At 35.9% G+C, this 22,894-nt stretch overlaps 1 protein-coding gene across 2 annotated transcripts in view; it reads right to left on the reverse strand.

Annotated features, from left to right (window-relative positions):
* Nucleotides 1–958: 958 nt before the first annotated feature.
* LOC149425892 (protein fem-1 homolog CG6966) overlaps nt 959–22,894 on the reverse strand; it is a 220,020-nt gene continuing 198,084 nt past the window's right edge. For both annotated transcript variants that reach the window (XM_089645087.1, XM_089645080.1), the window contains exons 5-10: nt 15,563–15,758; nt 6,645–6,808; nt 5,771–5,989; nt 5,134–5,387; nt 3,374–3,556; nt 959–2,787 (exon numbers count right to left, since the gene is read on the reverse strand). In XM_089645087.1, coding sequence (XP_089501213.1) covers nt 2,539–2,787; nt 3,374–3,556; nt 5,134–5,387; nt 5,771–5,989; nt 6,645–6,808; nt 15,563–15,758 — 1,265 coding nt within the window. In that variant the 3' untranslated portion in view covers nt 959–2,538. The remainder of the gene's footprint in view (nt 2,788–3,373; nt 3,557–5,133; nt 5,388–5,770; nt 5,990–6,644; nt 6,809–15,562; nt 15,759–22,894) is intronic.

Here is a 22,894-nt window from a genome sequence, read left to right on the forward strand (position 1 = left end):
TGCTTGTAAAACATATGCCGATACCTATACCCGCAAAGGAAAAAACCCAAAAACCTTATAAAAACTGTGATGTTTGTTCTAACACTAAACTTAGACCAAAAACAAGAAAAGCGACGAAGTACATGCGTGGCGAATGTAACGTACCGTTATGTGTTTGGCCATACTCAACAATATTCCACGAGAAAAAAGAATATTAATTTTAAATCTTTAAAACATTGTGTAAATAAAATATAGTATAATTTAGTGCAATATCAAATATAAAATGTGAAAAAAGTTGGAGAATCGTTGCCGACTCGATACAATCCATAATGACATGTGAGTGTTTATCTTATATCTCTTTGTTTATTTGTGTTAGTGAGTCAGCACTATAGCCAGTTCACCGCACTCAATTATTCTGTCGGTGTTTATTATTTATGTCGAAAATACATTACGGGACACACTCGAGGATTCAAATATCTTATCAAGTATGTACCAAAGATATCAGTAATGAGCATCTAGTATAAACAAAGCCCTCAATGGCAATGGGAATGCCGTAAAGATTAATTTAATTGAGAACTTAAAAAAGGCTGAAATAGCTTGGCGTGTCGTAGTTGACAGAGTATATTGCTTGGGCAGGCATTGGGTTAACCATTCGTTTAAACAAGAACAAAACACGTTTTTTTCAACAAAATACTACTTTATTTTATGCACACTAACAAACACACGATGAATTGATAATTTTAAGAATAGAAATGATTTTTAAACTGTGTTTTATTCTGTAAAATCACAAATTGAGTTGATGAAACAAAGACCTTAAAAATCTTATCTTATACGGACAAACCTATTTATTCATATTTATAAATCTAAAATAAATAAGAATAAAATAAATATGAATCCTTTTAAGTTTACCCTCAATCTAAAATATAAAGGAACTATGGGAATGAAATTTGGAAGGTCAGAAATAAATAATAGATAGTAATTTTATTTTAATTTGTATTTTATTTAGAAAATACGTATTTCTTATTGACAGCGAGATATGCGTATCACATTCCTAGATCAGTTACTAGATATTGCCTCCTGACACCGCGACTTGCAGCTGTTGAATCTGTCAATAGCCTCCTTAAGTCCCTGAATATCACAACATGTTTACATTACATTACATCAGCTTTACACTAATAAACTACACTTACAAGACCTTAGCCTATTTAGTCATATTAGGAAAGTTAGCACAAAACTTGTGGCTGTAAGAATATCAAATGTTTATCTTGTTAGCTTGGACTTGTGGGCAAAGTAAATAATATATCACGGGATCAACAAAACTATTGCAAATTGCTGAAATCCATTACTCCTATAACACTTTAGATGTAAATAATCATCTAAGAGATTATTATCCCATATAAGGTTGAATGGAGAAGAATTTACATCAATATATCTTAAAGTTCCAAGGGTTGTACCATTTATTTAGGCTTTTTTTTGCGTAGAGAAAGTCTTATTTGTGAGTTTATTCTTCTAGAGTTTTAAATTTCTTACCTCCTAGATCAGATACAATTATTAATTTTGCAATAATCATGGTCGATGCCGGACTGTGTTTATTGAAAACTTTCTTCTGATGAAATACATTTGGTATGGTTTTAGCAAAATAAAATTATGTTCCTTGTTTTCTATGTTTTGGACAGATTTTGACTATTACTATTATAATCTTCACTTATTTCTATACATTTTAAAATATTTCATTAAATATAATATAATTTTTAATTAGAACAGCTTTACATTCGCTGTTTAGAGATAAAAATATTGAACTCTGAATCTTATGTTAATACGGGAAATATGTGAAAGGCCTCTACTTTATATTTCTAGGGCATACAATTCATTTGTGTAGAAGCTGGCGAATTATGACTGCTATGCACCACACATACATGTACATATAACATAGGTGGATAATCTTTAATTTTCCATTATGTAACACATTAATACTTTATTACACCATATATTTTTGAATGACTGATAATACAAGTTTAGGCTTATAAAACGAATCAACAACATTAAATATTTTTGACAGATTAGAGAAAAGGCAGCTCTGAATTGTGCTAATTCTGAGGTTTATCCTAGAATTCTCTTTTAATCTATGTAACCTTAAAAGTTGTGGGTATGTCATATATAATTGACTATGGCTCTTGGCTTTCCTATAAAATATCAAGTTACAAATAACAAATCAGCCTACACACAATGGGCTAGCTAAACAAATTGATGTTAACCATTATTTAAAAATAAATTAAATAAGCCTGGTAAAATATTCCAGATTTTGCAAAATCTTTAGATGGTGTCAGTTGTTTTTTTAAAAATCTCATTGACTAAGTGAAGATTTGAAATGTATCCACGAGTTATCAGAGAAAGTTAAATTTCATTAATGGGACATTATAACCCAAAACAACAGACAAAATCAAGCACTTTGAGCAAACACCTCCTGGATTTAATAAAAAATCTAGAAACACAATGTGAAATAACGTCAATCTTGTGTTGGGCAAGAGAAACGGGTCTCAGCGGCTGGAAGTTGCGCTCTCAGTGGGAGATGATGGTGTGGTATAGGCTCCTGGGAACTACGTTTCTGTAATTGAGTCTATAGCGCTTGATGGCTCTGGCTGCTATGCACTGGAGGGTGGTATACTTTAGGGGGTTAACTATGTTCAAAGCACTTTGTCCATTTTCGCTGAGGATATCTTGGAACGTGACACCGTCGTAGTTGACCATATCTATATGCGCGTCGTTGGCTAGGAGAGCTTTCACCACCTCCGGATGGCAGGGTTTACACTGCAACACAGACAATCATAAACATATATTAAACAATCACACAAAGAGTAAGTACTTCAAGGAGAGCTTGTTTTTATTCATCTAAGGTTGCAATTTAACCTTTTAAATGCCAGTAGGTAGAAGTGTAGCTGTGCACAGCAGGCCAAGAATGCGAGTTAACTCGCTCTTGGCACAGAAGCGGTTAAACACACTTGTCAAGTGTTAAATTAAGAAGATACATATTCAATATGAATAAAAGATGGGAGTCACATTATCTGATGCATAATTAGCAAACAAAGGTTTGGCATTTACATTATCACTAGTAGTGTGCATATTAGCAAACAAAGGTTTGGCATTTTGAGAGTGAAGGAATACCAAATGCAACAAAATTAACCTAAAGAACCTGTTGTTTGAATCCAATTTGATTTAATTGCCTATTGTCGGCCCATGTAAGCATTTGATCAACTTTCGATCAGTTCATAACGGTCATGTTGTTAAGCTTAACACATAGACTGTCAAAAGCACAGAGCAATTTTATTATTAAAAAATTAGATGCCAAACTGTATTTGTTAATATGAGATAATGGATTATTTAAAAGAAGAAATACCTTGGCAGCGAGGTGCAGGGGGGTGTTTCCATCAGCATCCCTAACGTTGGGGTCTGCTCCGACTTCCAGGAGCAGTTTGACTAGAGCCGACAAGTCGGTTATTCCGGGGGACACGGGCACCCTGGTTCCCTCGATGCCCTCTCCTATGCAAGCTAAATGCAGGGCACAGCGACCCTTTTTCACCTGCAAAGGAGCAAACTTTTCAAATTAGCTTTATTTCTTCATGGATTCTATTTGATTCAACTACATAATATAATGAGGGAACAGGAGTAGGAGATATTGATTGGAAACTCTCTTATGGTGTAGGTTGACACCAGAGATGTGCAAAATGGGTACCCAAAACCATTTGAAATGCAAAATGGAAATGGGTCAAAACTTTTCGATTTGAAAATGCAAAATGGTTTTTAGAAAAGCATTTCAAATGCAAAATGCAAAATACCTATTTTCAAAACGCATTGAAAATGCAAAATGGTTTCTCAGGTTAAACAATTAAAATAATTATAGATTTTTTAAACAATTTTGTCATTTAATAATGGACATCAATGTAGAACAAACATATTACATGATGGTAAATCATTTACATGATGGTAAATCCAAAAACACCACGACTACAGATTATGAAACCACAAAAAATTTGCGCGGGACTAATGTTCCCAACGTAAAAACATAGAAACTGCTATCTAACATTTAATATTAGAGCGTCATGGCCCCATGTTCAGTATTTGAATCAGTATTGTTTGTAATGGTATCACTCAATTGCCAGGGCTCCTACCAGGGAGAAACTTGACAAATGTAAATTATTTCTCATAGCGAGGTTGACGACCGACTGATATTTGGGGCTTATGAAAAAAGTAAAGTGGAGATAGTAGGAATAATGTTGCAAAAAAGCATTTAAAATGGAAAATGCATTGAGAAAAGCATTTAAAATGCAAAATGGAAAATACCTATTTTGCATTTCCATTTGAGATGGATTTATTTGAAATAAAGCACATCTCTGGTTGACACACACTTCACCAGATCAGCATTGCTCAGCTCGAGCCGTTAATCGCAAGGCACACTAATCAGCATCATAATGGCAGCGCCTCACCTCGGGAACGATAGTGAAATAAGACAATGCCAATTCGATGCCTAGCTGATACGTGTGCGATAACCATTATGAGGGACTGAGATTAAACCTTTAAGTGGCATAAATTAGGCCATTTATAATTTAACAGTACAAAATAAAACTTTTCATGTGGGAACCGTATGTTTCTTCACTGGTTGATAGTTTTAGAATAAATATTTTATGTATCGACTTCATTATTCTGCGAAAATAATGTAAAAAAAAAACAAGCTCTAACATACCACGGGATTGTCTTCATCTACAAAGATGATCTTTTTTTTTTTTTTTTTTTAAAAGAAAGACAAACATTCCCAGGTTACGAATAACCCAACAATGTTTGAAAATCTCCTACTACTACCACCACAGAAAGCCGAAAATGTTGCTTGTGTTGTGATGGAGGACTTAGCCAGCCGAGGAATCGAACACGCGACGCTCGGGTGAGACCCAAGCGCTATGCCCACTCAACCACTGACCGGTCAAAAAAATTTCCAAAAAATTCAGAAGACTTCCGTTGACTTACGTGTTCAATGGAAGTGTTTTACAGATCATGGAACATAGATGAGATGATTGATTCAAGCTTCCAAAGGGTTAAATAGTGGGTTTTTGGAACCTTGATCAAAATTTATGTTAACTTTTCCTTCTCTTAAACAATCCTTACCCTGATGTCCATCTTTATGAGTGCGAACACTGCCTGTCTGACCTTCCTGTCAACTTCCACCCCTTGCAGCAGGCGCGCCATGAGACTGGACAAGTGAAGGCAGACCAGCAAGACGCGCTGGATGGCCGCCACGGTCTGCTCCCGCTCTGAAGGTGGCCGGGCCGCTAGCAGAGCAAGGCCGCGACTCAACTCATCGATGGCTTTGCTGAGGACAGGGTTTAGGTCTTCAAAGGTAACCGGTGGAACTACGCGACCTGGAAATATATACATAATTGTTATAAAAGGTAATCTACAATTGAGAGGATAAAAGCGATGCCATTTTCAAAACAGATAAATCTATTATGTAATTTTGTTGATTTATTTTTTGACCAATGGTCATTTAGCCATATTCTGAATTATCAGAACTCCGTTTCCCCAAGTTCAAATCCGGCAAAACTCTGTCTGTGCAAGTTTGTAAGATGTTATTGGTAATCAATTTCTAGATTTTATATAAAGCTTGGTGTTTTCTTTTTCTAACACTGTTTAGATCATCAGAGACAACGATTTCTGTGAGACCATATGACGTGTTCCCAAAAGCGAACAAATCAGCTTAAGAGGTTAAGATCAATAGCTTCTTTATAAAAATTGCAGTGGTTACCTCTTGAGGGGGGCCGCGTCCTCTCCTGCGCCATGTAGGAGAAGAGCTCGGCGAAGCTGTGCAGTGAGGACTGCGTCATGGGTGACAGCGGACCCAGCATGGCCCTCTGCATGTCGAGGGCGCGGTGCCACAGCGAGCGGCAGCGCCCAAAGCGCCCTGCGTCAGCATACACCGCGCCGCGATAGCGCACGTAGTAGGAGGTATCTGGATGTGCGGGACCTGGAAATATAATATTTGCGTAAAGAGTTATGACAACCACGAGTCAATTAAATTCTACAGCGTACTGCTATTGATAGCTCTATTGTGTTCCATGTCTTTCTCATAAAGGACGCATGTGACAGAAAGAGTCTTTTCAAGTACTAATTTAATCTGTCCATAAAGAGCAAGCAAATAAGAAAATTATCTGGTTTCTAAGAAAGAATAATATACATTGTAAAAGGTAATGTTTTCTTATGAGTAGGCGAGTCTGGGATTTTAGTTTTAAACCAACATCCACCTGAAACTCTGTAAATACACTTAATAATACATAATAACTGCCCTTTATTTCATAATCTCCTACTTTCCATGCACTACACATTTGAATTGGCAAAGTAAACAAACCTGGTAGAGGAAAATGTCGCACCTCATAAAATAATAATGGTCAACTCTTTAAAGCGCCGTATTGTGATAAAATCACCTCAAGGAAGCTTATTCATTACTTTGAATCCTACATGACTGGTGTGAGTGGAGTTCTGCTGAGTTGTTCCAGACTTAAACACGAAGGTGGAAGACAATCCCTCGGTGAAAGTGACAATTTCCCTTCGATAGGAGAGGACACAAGAAGAAGGATGATATTATTGTGATTTTACTAAGTAAAGTAGGTGACGATACCAACCTAAAATTCTCTCTCTGATGACTAGGGCTTGCATTCTCATATCATCAGGGTCAGCGAGCAGTTCATCCAACTTGTCAGGGTCGGTGACCTCCTGCACAAAGTCATAGGCCTCAACTCCGGAGGCTGGGGGGGGTTTGGGCAGGGACTGGCCTTCCGCGGGGAACCTGTAAACAAAATAAATTGTTAAACTTTTTTCTAACAATCCTGTTATCATTGAAAATTTGCTTAGAAGTATCACACTTTCAACTCTCAGGCCGCGGGAAGTAACTAAAGTAATTTTTATCGCGCTTGCCTCGCTGTATTGCATACAACCACATTGCAGAGCCAAAATTCATATGTAAAAAATCCTTTTTCATATCTCTGGTGACATCCCGAGAAACAAGTTCTATAATTTTATCCTGGGTAAGGATTTAAAGTGACCGAGACAGTTTTTCACCTTCAGCTACCACATTGCAGAGCCAAAATTCATATGTAAAAATTCCTTTTTCATATCTCTGGTGACATCCCGAGAAACAAGTTCTATAATTTTATCCTGGGTAAGGATTTAAAGCGACCGAGACAGTTTTTCACCTTGAGCTACCACATTGCAGAGCCAAAATTCATATGTAAAAATTCCTTTTTCATATCTCTGGTGACATCCCGAGAAACAAGTTCTATAATTTTATCCTGGGTAAGGATTTAAAGCGACCGAGACAGTTTTTCACCTTCAGCTACCACATTGCAGAGCCAAAATTCATATGTAAAAATTCCTTTTTCATATCTCTGGTGACATCCCGAGAAACAAGTTCTATAATTTTATCCTGGGTAAGGATTTAAAGCGACCGAGACAGTTTTTCACCTTCAGCTACCACATTGCAGAGCCAAAATTCATATGTAAAAATTCCTTTTTCATATCTCTGGTGACATCCCGAGAAACAAGTTCTATAATTTTATCCCGGGTAAGGATTTAAAGCGACCGAGACAGTTTTTCACCTTCAGCTACCACATTGCAGAGCCAAAATTCATATGTAAAAATTCCTTTTTCATATCTCTGGTGACATCCCGAGAAACAAGTTCTATAATTTTATCCTGGGTAAGGATTTAAAGTGACCGAGACAGTTTTTCACCTTCAGCTACCACATTGCAGAGCCAAAATTCATATGTAAAAATTCCTTTTTCATATCTCTGGTGACATCCCGAGAAACAAGTTCTATAATTTTATCCTGGGTAAGGATTTAAAGCGACCGAGACAGTTTTTCACCTTGAGCTACCACATTGCAGAGCCAAAATTCATATGTAAAAATTCCTTTTTCATATCTCTGGTGACATCCCGAGAAACAAGTTCTATAATTTTATCCTGGGTAAGGATTTAAAGCGACCGAGACAGTTTTTCACCTTCAGCTACCACATTGCAGAGCCAAAATTCATATGTAAAAATTCCTTTTTCATATCTCTGGTGACATCCCGAGAAAAAGTTCTATAATTTTATCCTGGGTAAGGATTTAAAGCGACCGAGACAGTTTTTCACCTTCAGCTACCACATTGCAGAGCCAAAATTCATATGTAAAAATTCCTTTTTCATATCTCTGGTGACATCCCGAGAAACAAGTTCTATAATTTTATCCTGGGTAAGGATTTAAAGCGACCGAGACAGTTTTTCACCTTCAGCTACCACATTGCAGAGCCAAAATTCATATGTAAAAATTCCTTTTTCATATCTCTGGTGACATCCCGAGAAACAAGTTCTATAATTTTATCCCGGGTAAGGATTTAAAGCGACCGAGACAGTTTTTCACCTTCAGCTACCACATTGCAGAGCCAAAATTCATATGTAAAAATTCCTTTTTCATATCTCTGGTGACATCCCGAGAAACAAGTTCTATAATTTTATCCTGGGTAAGGATTTAAAGTGACCGAGACAGTTTTTCACCTTCAGCTACCACATTGCAGAGCCAAAATTCATATGTAAAAATTCCTTTTTCATATCTCTGGTGACATCCCGAGAAACAAGTTCTATAATTTTATCCTGGGTAAGGATTTAAAGCGACCGAGACAGTTTTTCACCTTGAGCTACCACATTGCAGAGCCAAAATTCATATGTAAAAATTCCTTTTTCATATCTCTGGTGACATCCCGAGAAACAAGTTCTATAATTTTATCCTGGGTAAGGATTTAAAGCGACCGAGACAGTTTTTCACCTTCAGCTACCACATTGCAGAGCCAAAATTCATATGTAAAAATTCCTTTTTCATATCTCTGGTGACATCCCGAGAAAAAGTTCTATAATTTTATCCTGGGTAAGGATTTAAAGCGACCGAGACAGTTTTTCACCTTCAGCTACCACATTGCAGAGCCAAAATTCATATGTAAAAATTCCTTTTTCATATCTCTGGTGACATCCCGAGAAACAAGTTCTATAATTTTATCCTGGGTAAGGATTTAAAGCGACCGAGACAGTTTTTCACCTTCAGCTACCACATTGCAGAGCCAAAATTCATATGTAAAAATTCCTTTTTCATATCTCTGGTGACATCCCGAGAAACAAGTTCTATAATTTTATCCCGGGTAAGGATTTAAAGCGACCGAGACAGTTTTTCACCTTCAGCTACCACATTGCAGAGCCAAAATTCATATGTAAAAATTCCTTTTTCATATCTCTGGTGACATCCCGAGAAACAAGTTCTATAATTTTATCCTGGGTAAGGATTTAAAGCGACCGAGACAGTTTTTCACCTTGAGCTACCACATTGCAGAACCAAAATTCATATGTAAAAATTCCTTTTTCATATCTCTGGTGACATCCCGAGAAACAAGTTCTATAATTTTATCCTGGGTAAGGATTTAAAGCGACCGAGACAGTTTTTCACCTTCAGCTACCACATTGCAGAGCCAAAATTCATATGTAAAAATTCCTTTTTCATATCTCTGGTGACATCCCGAGAAAAAGTTCTATAATTTTATCCTGGGTAAGGATTTAAAGCGACCGAGACAGTTTTTCACCTTCAGCTACCACATTGCAGAGCCAAAATTCATATGTAAAAATTCCTTTTTCATATCTCTGGTGACATCCCGAGAAACAAGTTCTATAATTTTATCCTGGGTAAGGATTTAAAGCGACCGAGACAGTTTTTCACCTTCAGCTACCACATTGCAGAGCCAAAATTCATATGTAAAAATTCCTTTTTCATATCTCTGGTGACATCCCGAGAAACAAGTTCTATAATTTTATCCCGGGTAAGGATTTAAAGCGACCGAGACAGTTTTTCACCTTCAGCTACCACATTGCAGAGCCAAAATTCATATGTAAAAATTCCTTTTTCATATCTCTGGTGACATCCCGAGAAACAAGTTCTATAATTTTATCCTGGGTAAGGATTTAAAGCGACCGAGACAGTTTTTCACCTTCAGCTACCACATTGCAGAGCCAAAATTCATATGTAAAAATTCCTTTTTCATATCTCTGGTGACATCCCGAGAAACAAGTTCTATAATTTTATCCTGGGTAAGGATTTAAAGCGACCGAGACAGTTTTTCACCTTCAGCTCATTTAAAATCTTCCGTGTCGGTATGAATTGTGCCTAACCTCTTGCATGCAATGTTATTATTTTGTAAACTATGCACTCCTCGAGGTCAAGTGTCCTAGTAGCGGGCGACCGCGGTAAGAAAGGGTTGTTACCTACAAGTCGCGCACGGCGGCTAATCACTATGCGACCACTCACACACATAAGTATAATTTACGTATTTACTTTATTACGACTATTATTAAATGAACGAGCAGCATTCTGCTTTTATGCGCTCATATCTGATATCACAGTAAGTTTAATAGTAATTGAGTTGCTTTTAATTTAAAGTAAGTTAATTCTTTTTTCTCTCCAAATAAGAATCCAATCAAACTTTACATTGATTTATATTAGTAGAATCGATGACATGTTGTAGAAGTTTGTTCCGTGCATCCACTACTCTATCTGCAAGGAAGTGTTTCCTAGGATTGGATGCAAAAGTTGTTTTATAATTATAATTTTAACTCATACCACTCCTTTGTCGAGTGTGGCTCGACATTATATTTCTTACACCAACTCCTATGTCGAGTCATACTCGACATTATAGTAACGCAATTTCGAAAAATAATTTTAATTATCAAATGTATTTTTTTTTCTTTTAAACACTTTATATCTCATTCTGAATATTCCGAATACGCAAAATACATATATCTCGTCAAGTTTCGCCTTTTAGATAATTTTTAAAATCGTATTATTTTTAACCTTGTAAATGCACTGCGCAGTTATTTGGTTGCGACGCATGTAAGTAGGTAGGTACTTGCCTGTCTACCTGCGTAACAATAGGAAGCGCTGAGGGATTTCTCCCAACACATAACAAAGGATTCTTATACCTATTCACTTGTTATCACATAATATTTTGTTCTGTTTGTGTATTTACATTTGTTTTTACTGTTTTTAGTAGCAAATATTTCGTGGCCGAGAAAGCACATGTGTCGTTCGGTCTTGAAAATAATACTCAGTAATTAGGTGAAAATATAGTTTTACATTTCTTTTTCTTCATAATTAGTGATTTGTTAGTAATAATTTAACGTGCTTTATTATATACCTTGAATAAAATAAAAATGCCCCGGATAAAAAAAAAACAATCTGTGATCAATGAATATGAAAGTGGTGATGACCAATACATGCTTGAAATAGACAGTGAACTTCGTTTACTTGAAAATGACAGAGATGTTCCTCCTTCCATGATGTGTTCCAATCGGAAAATTCGGGGAGGGAGAAAAGAAACAACGTTCTATTGTGAAACTTGTGATAGGAAACCTGGCCTCCATCCAGGAGAATGTTTCAAGAAATACCACACACTGAAAAATTTTAAGTGAATAAGGGCATATTAAGTTGTTAATTTTATATATTTCTATGTTTTTTGTACTCTATGTAAAGAAAGAGTAATAAAAATTACATATTTTAAAAATTTTTGTTTAACTTTTTATTGAGGCCACTTTTTATCCCTTTTTTGTAAATTAATTAAGGAGTTGGTAGTAGGTAATTAAAAAAAAAATTAGGAGTGCAAAGGGTTAATTATAATTTTGAGTGTCCCTGGAGATTTATATTTTTGTTGGTGGTGACAATTTCTCGGATGCCAGGGCAACTATAATGTCTAGATAAAATTTCTAAAGTTTAAATATAGCCACCCCTTTCTCTTCTCTCTTTAACTTTGTTAATCTTAGTTCTTTGAGTCTATCTTGGTATTGCCGGTCTTTTAAAGTTCTTGGTATTTTTGTAAATCGTCTCTGTACTCCCTCTATTATATCTATATCTTTTTCCAAAATATGGACTCCATATTTGGAAAGCATATTCCAGGTGAGGTAGCACATACGTTTTTTTTATATATTTTTAACATGTTAGGTCAAAGAAGGGTTTCCTGATTAAATATGTTATCAAGTTTGTTCTTTTGACAATCCCAGAGATATGCGGTTCCCATTTCAAGTCTTCTGATATGGTAACTCCTAGGTCTCGCTGTAACGTCACTGATTTCAGAGGTGTTCCATTAAGTTTATATGCAAACTAGGGTTAGTATTTTTAACATGTAGGACAGTGTAATGGTTATTTCGTATGTTATAATTCTTTTAGATTGTTGTAGTTTTTGTAGACTAGAAAGATAAAGATGTGCAATGAACAATGTATGTACTGTTAAAAACAAAAACTATGTTAAATAGGTTACATATTTAACTATGTAACCTAGTTTTTGTTTCATAGCTTTTAATGACTTTATATCACCTTTTAAATGTGTGTTGAATTGTCATTTTGAGGAGTTTTCATAGAACCGTATAGAGTCATTAAAAGTGATGAAACAAAAACTAGGTTACATAGGTAACTATTAAACCTGATTCATGACTTTATATCAATTTTTGGAGGTGTGTTGAATTGTCATTTTGATGACATACTTGGTCACGGGCGGCAAAATGCTACCCCACGTGACTACTCACGTTTCACGGAAAGGCATTACTACTCTAGGGTTAAACAATAAACCATTTTTAGATATGTACACTATTCAATTAAAGTAGAATCCCAATAATTTGAAAAAACGTGTAATTCGAAATTTTTCATACAAAATGGTTTTAATTCAAGATTCGTTAATTCGTAATTTCAAAATTAATTTCATTCGCACACAAACATTTGTTAGTGTAAGTAGAAAAAATTCAATTTTGGGGAAAATAAATCATGATTTCATAAATCTGAGTCTGACGAAAAGCCATGGAGGTAAACCGCCGTAAAATGTCTTTTTACGTGGTTCTATGTCGTCCTATTATTTTGTAAATCAGTTGAATGTGGTAGTTTTTCAAATTTACTTCAAATATCCGAGTTTGAAGGGCCGGTCGGAGCATAATCTGCCGAGAAAATTGTTGTATTTTACGAATTTGCATCAATTATCCAAAATTAAAGGCTCGGTCGCGAACTGTAATTGTCTGCGAAATTTGGATTTACGCGGAAATATATTGTAATTTTATGAATTTATTTCTGATATCTGAAATCGGCAGCGAAATTTCTATCTACATATATGTACGATTATACAGGTATCATATTTTTACGAATTTACTTTGAATATCTGAATTTTAAGGGCTGGCTGTGAAAATATGATTAATGCAGGAATAAGTCTTATTATTACGAATTTACTCCGCAGATACTACCTGAATTGATTTGAAAGAACTTGATTTTTTTATTTTAAATTTGGAATTACATTGGAATTTATTAATTCGAAATTTGATTTTTGATGTTCCGTTGATTTTGAATTAATGATGTTCTACTGTGTTAACATTAATTATGAAGGGAAAAAGTAGTGAAAAGGGCGATCAGAGTTAATTTAAGATTATTATCATGAAACATGTTGTCTTTTCCCAGGTTTAAGAGGAAGCTACAAGCCAAAAATGTGTACATATATTCTTGGTATACCTTATATTGTAGGTAATAGGCATTAAAATCGCTTGACAAAATAGTCTAGAAACGCTCCATTTCAAGCACAAAACTGGGTTTTATTTATTTTCTAAATAATTCTATAAGAAAGCAAAAAATATAATCAAGTGAAACTGTCACAGATAATTTTAGCTATAACACTGTATTTTTTTAAAGTTATTTCCTTTACGCCTTCAGACATTGCTATTGAAAAAAAACTTTTTTTAGTAGTTTACATTTATGTTTTTTATTGAGTAATTTATATATTTATTTGTATTCTACTCGAGCGAAACGATAGGAAAACCTTCAATTTATCTAAAGCATATTTTTTGGTATTCATAATGTACACCAATTCGTTATAAAGATTAATCAAAATAGTGATTTAGCAGCTTCGCCTTAAGCAATTTACTAGTGATTTTAGTGCAAAGGGTTAAGAATGAGTAGAATTTTGACATTGAGATGAGCTGTCATCGGGAACTCAGCCAGTTAAACAAAATGAGAAAACTGCGTAACCAACGAAAGGTTTTTCACATAGACATCCAAATTGATAGACTTGCCCTAACATGAAATCCGGGTATATTTTCAAGGAGCTGGAGGCAAACCACGTGAATTTAGTTTTGGAACCAGGAGGGATCGAGAATAATTTGAATAATCTACGACATCAGTCGTATGTTGAACGCCAAAGAAACTTTTCTACACAGGATCTGAATGTTCATTCTACGAATCTGGCGTAGCGATGCTAAAATTGAGCGCGGTGGGTAAATTATAACACATTTAACCTTCCAGCGGGCGCGCTGTCGTAAAATTTATGACAAACGCGCCTTATCGCTTCCCCCACTCTTGCGACTTAGTTGTAAGCATCGAGCTTCGAGCTATGCTAGAGTCAAATCAAATGTCAAACATTTACCGCAAGATATAAATGCTTTTCTCAAAGTGAATTACGGTAGGGCAGTTAAACCGATAACAGAAGAATAAAACAGAAGCTTTCCAAAATGCGGTGTTTGTCGGTTATGTGCACTGGATAAGAAAAGATCCTCCGCATCAATGAAGTGTTGTCGTTGCCAGTCTTTTACATGCAAAAACCATTCTTCAGTTGAGGTGGTTTGTAACAATTGTAAGGATGAGAATATTGATTCTGACTAAATAGGTGGATAAAATATGTTGTTTTGAAATATTAAAATGTTTAGAGTGTTGCCTCGTTTTTTTTAAGAAAGTCAAATATATTTTTATATTTTATAAGTACTGCCTATTATGATTTTTCATATCCTCAAAGAAATTCCCTAACGTTTGTATAAAGAAAACACCACTTACATGGAGAAAACTTGATGACGTAAAATTTACGACAAGCGCCCGCTCAAGGGAAATTTCTCAACGCGCCCGCTGGATTGTTAACTGTCCAACGAAATAGTGTAACAAAATATTATGTAATTTTGGAAACAAGCTCGAACATTTTCTACCCGATTTGAGGTACTAGTAATTCATGCACTGCTGAAAACCAGCTACATTCCGGAGAGATCCGGAATGCATAGCTGAGCAGTGACCGTCAATAGAATTTATGGTAAAAAATATGTAAAATTTATCTATTGGCAAATGTTTTATTATTATTATTAAATGGTTATATTACAATGTGAGGTGCCTGTATATTGTCAGATTCATTTATTGAAAAATCACGCCCATGCCAATCCCTGTGCTCCTTGCAATTTTGTTTGTTCCTCTCGCCCTTATGGGCAGCTCTGTCTATTATTTACTCTATTATTGTGTGGCATTCTAATTGATCAGTCGGTAGGGGCTAAATGTTTGGCCAACTGTCATATTTGACATCATCACAGTTCGATGATTACCGCCATTTCAATGACTTACGTTAGACGACGATCCTCTGCCCATTTCAGCTTTTGATGAAAATCTAAAACGGACCAGGAATGGGCATTTGAAGGAGACCATTCTCAAATATTACAAAAATCAAAATCAATAAGTGTTCCCCCATTTCACCTTTCTTCCATGGCGATCTTCCATAATTGCACGGCCCCGACCATGTCTCTCTTCTTGTCGACGTAGGTGGCCCCCAGCAGCTCCAGGGCGTCGATCCTCTGCTGGCGGCTGACCTGCGTGCCCCCCGCCAGTCCTATCAGGTGCTCCACAATGTGGTGGTGGCCGGTGACGGAGGCTGCTAGGAGTGGAGTCATTCCTAGAAGAATAGAGGGATAAATTGTTATTAGAGTAAACAGACCTACTTGAAAAGATAAGCCATAAGTTTTGAATACTGGAAATCGGAATATGGAATTATATAGATTTCATCATGAAAAATTGAAACAAAAAAATATTATTTTGTCAACATCATCCTGCATATCTATAAAAGGAAAGTATTACTGTGAACATATTAATACAGTAACTATAATACAGTGGAACCTTTCTTAATGAGCATTATTCGTTCCAGAAACTTACTTGTTATGTGAAACACTCGTTAAACAAAACAATTTATCCCATACAAATCAATGTAAAATATCGTCGCATTAATTTGTAGAATGCGTAACTCCCAAATGTAAAATTTTACAGGAGGCACAAAAAACCTCGTAGTGAAAAAAAATGAAAGACGGCTTATTCTTTTTATTTATGTTTCGAACATATAATATATTTGGAAATTTATTTTCAATCATTAAACTTTTGTAAGTTAAGGCTTTCTATTTCAAATCGGAGTTAGGAAGTTTACGTAAAAACCGAGAATGGAGATACGCATTTTACAAAAGATACATACTTTTCTGCGAACAGTTTTATGAACAACCTAGCGGAAAATTTGGGAGATAGGAATTTTACATTTACAAAATAAAACACAACAATGTATGTGTATGTCGAGGCAGTCTATTTAGATGCATTTTAATGATTTTAATGATGCGGAAGGTTATCGTTAAAGGAGTGGTAATCCTTTTCTAATGTCTGTTTTAAGTCTTGTAAATGCTGGTACTTTTCCTTCCTTAAGGGATTAAATCTGACTCTCAAGTGAAATCTTCAAACTCTGGAGATCATTACAGATTCGGCGACGGTTTTGTGCTGGGTGAGATCTACACTGACCGGGAGTAGTCGTGTCAGAGATGATCGTTAAGTGACGCTTGGAGTTGATGAAGGAGATTGTAGAAGAATTTGATCTGACATTGTCGATCACCCTTGTTGTCCTGTAGAAATAAAACTGATGTACTTACTAGGGTTTGCAAGACCCGGGCAAAGAGTAGCCATGACAGGAAACGTTGTGAAAGAGACTCCTCAGAGTGTGAAGATAGGTGGGAGAGACTTGAAAGTGGAACTGGTGAGCAAACATGTGCTTTAAGCGTAGAAACTCTTCATGCTCAGCATCACTTGGGAGTAAAGTGAACGCTTCATCTTGCCCGGCTCGTCGATCCCGAGGCGAGAAGAAAGGACGTCGATAGATGCGTGCGTTCCTGCGTACAATGCAGGACAATTGACCCTCCACCATCATCCCATGAAGCGGGTAATCTTAATGTTGTGACAACCTGGAGTCGCTTGGCAGTTGATGTTACTCATTTCGGTAGGAAATGTTTACTCACATTTATCGATTGCGGTCCAAGTAGATTTGCCGTGTGGCGGGAAATCGAGTCAGATAATGCAGCTTCGATTATCAGACATTTGGAAGAAGTGTTTCGGGAAAGAGGCCCGCCCAAAGTAGTTCTCATGGACAATGGTACTGCATTTTGTTCCTACAGTGTTACAGATAAGTGTAAGAGATGGAATGTTCGTCAAAGATTTTGCGCGGCATACCGACCAGCTGGAAACGGTATAGTTGAACGACATCATCAAACAATAAAGAGAACTGCAGCCAGAAGTGGAAGCGATCCCCTGCAGGCAGTGTTTCGGTACAATCTTTGGCTGCAAAAAGTCAGGATGATCGAGGTATTGCGCTGTCTAGTATAGTTCATACTTCACACTCGTGGAGACACCCTTCTGCGCAAGTGAATATAGAAGAGGAAGTATTGACTGAGCTCTAAGTGGGCGATCTTCTTGCGGTTAAACCAGTAGATGGGAGATGCACATCGTGCATGGAAGGGTGACAGGACTTACTTCAGTCAACAACATCGAAGTAGATGGCATACCAAGACATGTGCTTGACCCGCGGAAGATGCCTGACAGAGAACGGACTGTGTCTGAGGAGAGACGAAATGGAATTGCCGCACGTTCCACCGTAAATATTTTGGGTTTGTTTGAAGAGGACAGTGAAGAACCGGATCCGGATATGCATCAGGAGGAGATCCACTTGCAAAGAGATGGTGACCTTGAAGAAGAGATAATCACAGAACAAGGACCTATTAGGTATTTACGAAACCGCAGAGGCACATAAAACAAGAGAGCTACGGCAGAGCGTCACACGGTGCAGAAGACGTCAGTTTAGACTACAGATACAAAACACTATTCGTGACTTCACAATTAAAATTAAGGTTATAAAATGTTCAAAATTGATTAACCTTTTGAACGCGTTAATTGGCTCCGTTTTATCTATACCCGTACGCGGTACATATTTTCAAAAACCTATGCACGCAATCAAATGTCAAATTATAGCATTCTGGCATGATTTATTGGACTATATAGACAGAACAGATTATTCTCCACAGTATGAAAACAAATCCTCGTGTGTCAACACTCTTAGATGTTTATAAAAACAAAAACATAAAATTTTATACAAAGACGTACCGTATCTTTTAAATGTGGTCCCGCCATTCACTCGGCGTCATAAATAAACCACTCTCGGCGTGTGTGTACTTATGCCACTGCGTTGGTAGACACAAGTGGGACACCATGATCACATATCATTTTTAGTTATGAAAAGTTGTGAATGACATACTAGTACTAACGCCATCCGTTGACAAAAATGTAAACTAAAGGACTAAAAGGCGCGAAGAGGCGCACTTGATTATCGATCTTTTTTTATGAAATACAATTTTATTTTTAAGATATTCTTGTAGATGTCAGCATCGTGATAGTTCTTCAAATGTCCAAGTGAGCGAAAAATACATTTATGACGAAAGAGCACTGGAATATCGCCCGTCAAAGTTTCCGTATCAACTGTTGATACAGCCGCGTGTGAGTATAGACTTTTTGCCGTAACAACAGTTGATACGGCCGCGTGCAAAGAGTTAATCAACTTATCTCAGTTAATTTAACGGTAAAACTATTACACCGTAAATAAATTTCCTCAGTCAAAAACACAACAAGCGTGCACGGCTCACCGGCCAATACTGAATTAAGGAGTTACAAAGTATTCGCGAGTAAAAATGGCACCATAATTTTACGCAGTTTTCTAATTTGTGTTTATCTAAAAGGTTATTTTTTTTTAAATTTTCGAGTTTTACTAGTCGATGCGGGTCTAATTTTAACACCAGATGGCATTAAAAACGTATTTTCGAAAAATTTGGAGTTACGCAGTCTACGAATTAATGCGACGATATGATGATGCGTTCCATGCCGAAATTTTATTTATTTATTTTTAATTCTTATGTTTACTTAAATAAAATTACATACATACTTATAAATTGTTAAGGAGCGTAACAACCTGGAATGCGATTTAGATTTGCAAAAAACAATAAATATCGAAATAACTACTTTATATACATGAATTTATGACAAATAATTTTTTTAAATTTACTAGAAAGCTGTCTAGAGACATTTGTTTTACTGACACTTAAGCACAAAGCATTATCATTGAATAGATTTGTAGAACGCATAGCCACCTCATTATTAGGGTGATGCTTCTCAAAGTAAGATGCAAAACAGTTTCCCATTTCTCTTATTGCACCAGAAGAATGTTGCTTTTTCCTCCTCCACTAACAAACTCTCCTCCATAACTTCTTGCTGAGAAACACAATGCAACGCCATAAGCTTTTCGGTGGTCAGCTCTTGACTGTGCCCTTCCACAAGCTTTTTTTTTTTTTTTTTTTTATAGTGAATACCTCACAAGAGTCCCAACTGCTCCCGTCTGGAGTCAGTGAGACTATGGCATCCCCAATTGGGGGATGTTGTGAGGCTGAAGGTAAGTGGGGAAGGGAAAGAGGAAGGTGGGGAAGTACCTGGCTATTCAGATCTAGTCACTAAACACGGCTAAAGCCATTTGGAGCAACGTTTCAATTCAGAATGGTGGTCTTACACCAGGGCGATACTGGTAGTATCTTCCACTCTGGAACGTGCCGCAAATATACTATATATTATTTTAATTAATTAATTGTGAAATAACACAAATTAATCAAATAAAATTTATTTGCGCACGTCGGTTTCGAACCCGCGACCTTCGGAATGGCAGTCCAATGCGTTACCACTGGACTATGCCGGCCGTCGATATGTTGTTATCCACCTCCAGTCCCAGTGAGAATCCTCTTGGTAACTCCTTTAATATCCTTTAATGTCAATCATCTTTAGACAAGCAATGATGTGAAAGTGATCTTTCCTAAACTCTCTCAGAGAGAGACTCGTCCCTTCAGTCACCTCAAAACAACGCTCGAAGAGTGTTTTAGTGTAGAGTTTCTTAAAGTTAGAAATAACCTGCTGGTCCATCATAGGCTGGAGTAAAGGAGTGGTGTTGCATCTAACATAGCAGTTATCTTCTTAATTTTGTCCTTGTTCTTGAGGTTAGTGATGTAGACCGATAGAATGTACTCGCTAGATCAGTTTTTATCCAACAGACCATTTTTGGCGAAATTGAGTTAAGTATGCAGTTGTTCTCTGAAAGCATTTAATTATACGATAAAAGTGAAAAAAAAAATTTTTAGTGTGTTTTCAAGACGCAGTTTGTCTTAATTCCGCCAAAATTAAATCAATATTCCGAGCTTCTTTATCCAACACTTTGTCCTACATTCAAATTAAAAACGTGTTTTCTGCGTAATTTTAAACATTTGGAACGAATTTTACTTAAAAATAATAATTTCATTACTTTAAATCATTTTAGTAAACAGAATGAGCTAATTTCATTGTATATGCGTTTTAGGTAGAAAAAACTTTGAAGCCCTATTTCTCCCGACTTACATTTTGGTCTGTTGGACAAAAACCATAGACATATGAATATTAGTAGACCTGCCCTAAGTGATTAAAAGCGTATTATCCCCACTCCCCATACCGGTTCCATTGGAGCCGGCTGTGCTCGCGTATGGCCTCAAGTGAAATTTGAAAACGTGACGTCATCATTCTTGTGCGAACTATGGTCGAGGCATCATCGGTTCATTTTACGAAATAACACGGCAAAATGTTGACTTGTACTATGAAAACTTGTAAAAATAGATGTGAAAAAGAGAATAAACCCAATTGTCGTATTACATTCCGTAAGTAAGCATTATTTTACTTTATTTTAAGCTTATTCACACCGTATTATATGGATCAGTTTTAGAAACATATACTATCACATCACAATGTAGCGATTCTCAAGTGTGCTCATCGTTGTTTACTGGGGTAAGTAAATTATGAAACATTTGTAAAAGTGTCTTAACTAAATACTCTGAAACTAACTACGACTCTGCAAACAGAAGAAATTTACTTTGCCGAATTTGGACTTCGCAAATTAGTTCATAACGTGGCGAGTAATTTGCGCTCCCATGTAAAAATGTCTATTCATTCAAAAGCAGATTTTACTTTTAAGAAGTAAATGGTGATATTATAATGCGAGATGCCTATTTACTGTCAGATTGATTTATTGACGAATCACAGTCAGCTTCACTCCCTTCGTTCTTCAACAGTTGATTTTACCCCTCGCCATTATCTTCTCGTCTATTAATTCCTATGTCTGTGACAAAAACGAACTAGAGCGACGACAGGTTATATACAGTTACTTTTATTCTCTTATAGCTGTCTTCCTTTGGCCTTTTCTTCAGGGAAATTTTTGCAAGGGTTATTAAACTTTGCATAAAAAGGATTACAAATGTCTGAACACAAGTTTTGAAAAATGTGTGATCACATAATAATATATTATAATCTTTGTTAAACATTCAATACAACATAAAAATATGTATGTAATGCGTCAAACGAAGAATACAAAAAAACTATTTTTATAAAAATATAGTATGGATAAAATGGTTTGAGCAAATGCTGTGGGGAAGTTTATTCATAGAATCATTATACTAGTTTACACAGGCTTTATTCAAAAGAACGTGTTGAAAAGGTTCATGTGACATTTACTTGGTAAAATAATGAGAAAATATTAAGTCACGAGGACAAAGCTTTGCATAAAGGTCACACAGAAGAAGACTAATGAATTTACTATGCACTTATTTATACAAAAGAGTATGAAAACGATAGGTACATAATGTTTCTTGGAAAAAATATTTAACGTTATTAAAAAAAATGTTTGTCGTCCGAGAGTAATTCGTGGATTCAAACTCGACCTGCGAGCATAATTGAAAGCATAATATATTTTTTGTATGTTCGGTGGTTTGCAAAAATCAAAAGACATTTAATTTAACATAAAATTTTAAAACATTGCGTTAGATTAGCTCTATATTATGCATACATACTGTAATGATTTTAGTTACTAAAAAGGCATTTTGTCCATTGAAAAGGTATTTCGGGTAGAAAAATACCAACCAAAAACATTTTAACCAATTCAGCGATGGGTGTTCGGTTTTCTATTTGGCCATTCGATTTAATAACATATGAACACTGCGTACTGCGGCCCGTAGTAAGCGTTCGAATATGGTTGGAAACGGAAATATGTAAATACTAATGTTAGAGGGAGCGAGCTAATATTAAAAAACAATAATAATTAAGCGAAAATTGTGAAAATATTTTATAAAACACGACTCGTTTGAAATAGAGCAAAAATTTCTCGACAAATGCTTTAGTTACATTTAAATTAAACACTGTGAATATTTATATACCTATAACATATTAAATAACAGAACAAAATGTGTTTTTAATAATTTTCGGAGCATACTTTTCGATTTTTTCTTTCGATGGAATTTCATGTAATTACCGTTTAGGACATTACAAATATTATTTTATAAACTTAAAGAGTTAAAGAGAGACATGTTATAAATCGGTAGAAATTGGGAATGCGCCCCGCAAGAAAGCCAATGAATCTACCTAGATTTCACTGTTTATCCTATATTCTTAGGTTCTATGAATTTGGCACATTATGGCAAGCGATGGCTCAAGACGTTTTTGCAAAACTCGCCATAATATGTCAAAAATCATTTGAGTAGTTAACCTCTTATCTTAAATTAACCTAATCTGAGAAAAAAAATTGTTTTATACTTGCAAAACTGTCAACTTGTGACATAATTCGGTTGAAATCTTAATACACATAAATCGCTTAGTTTATCTGACAGCAAAAAGAGTGAA

The sequence above is a fragment of the Hesperophylax consimilis genome, chromosome 2 (genome assembly GCF_061612785.1).
Source record: "Hesperophylax consimilis isolate HC1 chromosome 2, BYU_Hcon_1.0, whole genome shotgun sequence".
Lineage (NCBI taxonomy): Eukaryota > Metazoa > Arthropoda > Insecta > Trichoptera > Limnephilidae > Hesperophylax > Hesperophylax consimilis.